This window comes from Salvelinus alpinus, unplaced genomic scaffold, assembly GCF_045679555.1.
Source record: "Salvelinus alpinus unplaced genomic scaffold, SLU_Salpinus.1 scaffold_393, whole genome shotgun sequence".
Classification (NCBI taxonomy): Eukaryota; Metazoa; Chordata; class Actinopteri; order Salmoniformes; family Salmonidae; genus Salvelinus; species Salvelinus alpinus.
Genome location: NW_027256333.1, coordinates 1 through 5,235, shown reverse-complemented (window position 1 = coordinate 5,235; position 5,235 = coordinate 1). Strand labels below are relative to the sequence as shown.

The 5,235-nt window shown below is 42.0% G+C and overlaps 1 protein-coding gene and 1 long non-coding RNA gene across 2 annotated transcripts; one reads left to right on the top strand and one right to left on the bottom strand.

Annotated features, from left to right (window-relative positions):
- Window positions 1-1,222: 1,222 nt before the first annotated feature.
- LOC139567385 (uncharacterized) lies at window positions 1,223-3,402 on the bottom strand. Its single transcript, XM_071388762.1, has 5 exons — window positions 3,266-3,402; window positions 2,984-3,091; window positions 2,607-2,885; window positions 2,377-2,481; window positions 1,223-2,262 (listed from the first exon to the last, which is right to left on the bottom strand). Exons 1-5 carry the CDS (start codon window positions 3,279-3,281, stop codon window positions 1,865-1,867), a joined length of 906 nt encoding a protein of 301 aa, XP_071244863.1. The 5' UTR covers window positions 3,282-3,402; the 3' UTR covers window positions 1,223-1,864.
- A 352-nt stretch (window positions 3,403-3,754) lies between these two features.
- LOC139567387 (uncharacterized) lies at window positions 3,755-4,178 on the top strand. Its single transcript, XR_011673383.1, has 2 exons — window positions 3,755-3,985; window positions 4,088-4,178. It is a non-coding gene; the product is annotated as an uncharacterized lncRNA (long non-coding RNA).
- Window positions 4,179-5,235: the final 1,057 nt, after the last annotated feature.

The window sequence follows — 5,235 nt, the reverse complement described above, 5'->3', positions numbered from 1 at the left end:
CCGACCACTTTTCACCCTTGAAAGTCATGGTGGATACAAAAATAGGCAAATGAACCCCTGATTGCTGATTTGTCTCAAAATCATAAAAAACATATTTCTCTGTATGTTCATCTTCAGCCAAGGGCTGAATGTAACACTCATGTGGTACTTCTTGAAGCACTTCCGCGTCTCTGCTTTTCAAAGGCCCTCTACAGATTGGGCAATGTAGAATTCCACAAACATGGGGTTTAGGGCTGTCTATTTTAAGGTTGTAATTGCAATGACATTTTGGACATTTCTTGTTAATGTCACAACTGCTTACAGATTTACAGGCCTTGGGGTGCCATGTTTCAGTTTTGTGTTTTTCGTAACAGTAGGCCGAACGACATGTGCGGTGACAATCCTCACAGGGTGTCAAGTTTAGCATTTGCATAGGGCAATGTTTATCCAGACATACTGAACAGTTATAACGGCACGAGTGCCCCCCCATGCGTGTGTAGCCGGTATGACAGGCTTGACAGACATATGGTGCGCCTAAAAAGGCTGTGATGTTAGTTACGGCATAGTAATGCTCATTTTGCACATAAAAATACATAGTCTTAGGATGTGGTTCGGGTATATTTTGGAACTTGAGGAGAGCGTCATTAGCCCTACTGTGGTACAAAACCACAATCTTGATGTTCAGAAAGTTTTCAAATTTGACTATGTCTGAGAAAGCCACAGCATCCTGTATACCGAGACCCACAGCAGTTTGTAGCTCTCGAGCTTTTTGTAACGAGGCTAGATCAGTACATCCTGGGCTGAGTAAGTGGGCCAGACCTAGGGCAAAGCATAGCTTATTACCAGGATTGGGAACGATTATGAGGTAGGCCCTTTTATTGCTTATGATTTCGGACTGCATTAAACTCTCGAGCTTTCGTCTCTGACCCCCGCCCCCTTGTGGTTGACGTACTAATTGTACTACAAGTTCGAGGGTCCTATCTGCTAGCACGTTTAAATTTGACTGAACAAGGCGTTCTAGCAGTTTAACAAATTGTTCAAGATCTGCTTCACCATTCTGTAAAATAAGCGATACACGGCTCTGCAGACTGTCTCCACAAATTTCCAACTGTAAGAGATCCCTAGGTTCGCTATAATCTCTAACCCTATCTAACAGTTCATTCAAAGTGTCCATAAGCATTACGTAAAACACAGCATATTCCCGAATCTGACCCCCCCATGCGAAATTGAAAAACTGTCGAACCTCAATATTGTGGAATTTATTTCGGCGCAAAACATGTACACTTCGATCAAGACCTCCCCCCTCCAGATTTGCTAGGCAATTGTCCAACTGTTCAAAAACATCGTATTGGGTTTCAGACTCTTCGGACATTGGTGTTAAAGGCTGATTTATAGGTGTCTGGGGTGCCGAATTAAACCTTGGGTTCTCGTTCTGTACACTGAGCTCAAGACCGCCCCCCTCCAGATTTGCTAGACATTTGTCCAACTGTTCAAAAACATCATATTGACTTTCAGACTCTTCGGACAATGTTGTTAAAGGCTGTCTTAGAGGTGTATGTGGGGCCGAATTAAACCTAGGGCTCGCGTTAAGCTGGGTAATTAGAGATATGATGGTTTCGGGAATCTGTGATAACATGTTTTCCTCGGAAGGCCCTGACTCATTCATACGTGTAATAATGTCTATGAGTTCGGAGGGAATCTGTGATAATAGATTTTCATCTATTGTCATTATGTCAATTACCCCCGAATCATTCATATGGTTCACTATATCTTGGAGCTCTGTAGGGATCATGGCTAAGAGGGTTTCAATTGTCTCACTTAGGTCTATAGGGGGCGCCATTTGTCTAATTAAGGATGTGTGTGTGTGTGTTTACATGTGTGTTTTTTAACGGCGGTATTTGCTTGTTTTAGCCCTAATGTTTTTTAACATACGGGGTAGCTCGCTACGCCAGAATGACACATCCTGATTGTATTGATGCTCGAGTAGAATACACATGCGCCTCTGGAGTAGAGCCTTTCGTGATTTTAAACCCAGGGTAAACGCTTTGAAAAAACGGTCTTGTTCTATTTCAGAATCTGCTGTTGCCCCCACAGAATTGGCCGATTCAAGAAGGTTGGCAGCTTCACAGAACATCAAATCGTCTACCTCAGAAATGTCATTTAAATCTTTGAAATCATCAGGTTTCGCTGTTTTCTTGACTGGTGTCTTTGGAGCCTCCTCGGGGATGCTTGTCTGGGCATCCTCCGATGTTTGTGTGTTGTCTTTATAAGCCGGTGAGGAGTCTGAAATAAAAAATAATACATACAAAAATAGGTTATTAACCCTAAAAATATGTTAAAAATGCCAAATACATTTCAGATATAAGCCTATATATTAACAATACATTAATTAAATACCTCGGCTTTTTTGACGAGGGCTGTTCTGAAGAAGTTCTGAAACCAGGGGCTGATGTCTTTGTTCAGCCAGTATTACAGCATCTGCAGGTTCGGTAGATGTTGAGCCTGAAAAAAAAAAAAAACAATATAAGGCCTGGTTTTAACATATTTCGACATAAAAAAAAAAAATATATATAAATAAAAAAATAATAAAATAACGCTATAAATAATAATATATAATTGATTCATACCTTGTCCTTGGAACGAGGTCTCGTGAATATCGGCCAAGTAGAATTGTTCGGGTGAAGCGGAACTGTGGATCTGAGCACTAATTATCCTTTGGTGTTTAGAAATATGGGGGACAACGTTGTCCTGTCCCAGGGGAGTTGACCTGCCGTTTAAATCCTGTGTTCGTGGCTTGTGTGTAAAAACATCCGGTTCATAGGGGATAATTGTCTCGTAGTCATATGCTTGGCAGAAACCGTTCAGGCTCCATAGGGCCTCGTTTAACCTTCTAGGCTTTAGGTCCTCTGTAAACATATAAAATAACTTTTAATATAAGATGCCCACACTTTTTGTTTTTAAGGTATAAATATTTTTATGTATGGAATTCTTGGAGCTTACTTACGTTTACAATTCAGGGTAGGCGTTTGTTTGTCTGCACTTTGTTCCGGAGCCCCATTGGATGGTTCGAGCTCAGTTATACCTCGGAGTATCTGCGTGAATGCTTCAGAATCTATAAAACATTCGACAATATTAAAGCTATAATCACTTTAGCTAATATTGCCTTGTTATACGGTAAGCATACTGGTCCTAATGCTTGTTTAATATTTCTATAACATACCCCGCTTTTCAAACAATTCCCCACAACAACCAAATCTAATATAAAGATTTTATTTCAAGAACTCACCTTGCGATAGATCCATTAGACTGTTTTCCCCGATTATCTTTTTAACGCTTCAGTCCGATAACGATTCTTGGAGTTTCTGGAGGTGCTGTTTGCATCGGAACTAAAACGCTGCTAACATTGCCCCTGGTTTCTAGCGCTTTTGTACCCTACGACCTAGAGAAAAACCCCTGAATGATTTTTACATAGCATTTGGGGTTTGTCGTTTTTTCGGGCTATACCCCCGCCCATGGTATATTTGACACATTTCAAACACATGGTATTGGGTGTGTCTAAACATTAGGATCCTTTTGGATCTTCTAAAATCTCCGGGGTGCTAGCACCTAGATGCAGGGGTGGGGTGGTCTCGACATCGCTGGGATGAATGACTTTTTAGCCCACCTAAAAAATAGTTTTATGAAAGGCCTTTAAGATTAGGAGTCGTAAGACACAATATTATTGTTGGGGGGTAGGCATCTGTTTTGCAGGCTAGTGTAAACCTTGGTTTCAAACGACCCCCCTGGCATAGAGCAGAGAGAGAGAGAGAGAGAGCCTTGAGCGCAGATGCAAGGGTATTTTTTTAACACACACACCCCAGCCCCCCACTTTTTCTGTTTTTGAAACACACACAGCCACTAAAGAAAACTCCCTCACGCACATACGCGCGCACATGGCTTTTTCCGCAAGTTTTTTCTCAGGGACAGACTGCGCTAAGAGTGAACAAACGCGAGAGTTCATAACGTGGTGAGATTCTGATTTTAAAACCATTTATTTCATTCAAAATATTTAGTACATACATTTTATAGCCTTACATTATTAAGGTCTTTTACGATGCCTTTCTTACAGATCCAGGGATCTGATGCAACCACCCGCCATTGTCCGTGTCGAGTTCGCCCTCAAAAGGCAAGGCTCTCTTGCTAGGTACATCAACACTTGGTAAGTTTTCACTCCAGGGGTAGATCCGACGTCGGGCCTTTTGGTCTTGACTCTGTCTCAAGGAAAGCCTCGCCCAGCGCTGTAACTGTTCACCATTTTGGAAGAGAATGTCCAGCTTATTCATAAGGGTTATGAAAATCGGATAATCCAACCATTTAAAACTAAACACAGGCATAAAAAAGTTGACATCTTTGCAGGCTCTGGAAGCTACAGGAGAATTGACAGACTTTGTAGCATTAGCACCATCATAAAATTCACAGGCTAAAATTGTCACTTTGTTGTCAGGGGCTATAGTCCATTGAAGCGATTCTTAGAGCTTTCAGATCACTGCGTCCGCAGACCTGTTCTTCCAACGCATATCCTGGCACATTTGTACCACTCAGAGCCTGTTCAATTTTACAGAGAGCCAGCCTGATCTTTAGCCATTCTCTCATCCCCAGAGCAGGAGAAAAAATCCCAGGTTTTGCCTGATAAATGGGTTTGGATCCACTGTCTGTGAATATCTTTACCGTAGAATCCTCAGGGTGGAATATGTAAGACATAGGGCCCTCACTCGTACCCAAAAATCCTTTAAAACATTCTGGAGCTTCACACAGAACTTTTTCAAGGCTTTGGTCACTGGGTTCATGACAAGCCGAGCATAACATCCCTAAAATTGGCATAGGTGTCATTTTTGTTTAATATTCAGGGGGTTATCTTGTGCACTCTTAAACAGGAATTGTTCAGCGGCTTTATAAGGGACATTAACCAACCCAAACCGTGAGAAACAGTAACAGGTTGACCTGACACATGGTCACTTACTCAACCCCACCAACCCCCTGGGCATGCACCCTTCTACATGACATAGGGTCATAAATCATTACATAGGGTCATAAATCAGGCTTGGGTCATCAATCATTAACGGCCTGTCAAATGGACCCTTACTCACCCCATAGCCCCCACCTAACCAGGCTTGCCTGACCAGAAGACATGCACACGTCATCACTACATAGGGTTCACATAGAGTTCACATAGAGTTCACATAGGGTCATCAATCAAATTTTGACACGTCACATCTA

Coding starts and splice junctions, on each gene's coding strand:
- LOC139567385 (XM_071388762.1), bottom strand. Junction 2,886..2,983: donor GCCTACCCTGAATTGTAAAC/GTAAGTAAGCTC, acceptor ATATGTTTACAG/AGGACCTAAAGCCTAGAAGG. Junction 2,263..2,376: donor CCCTCGTCAAAAAAGCCGAG/GTATTTAATTAA, acceptor TTTTTATTTCAG/ACTCCTCACCGGCTTATAAA.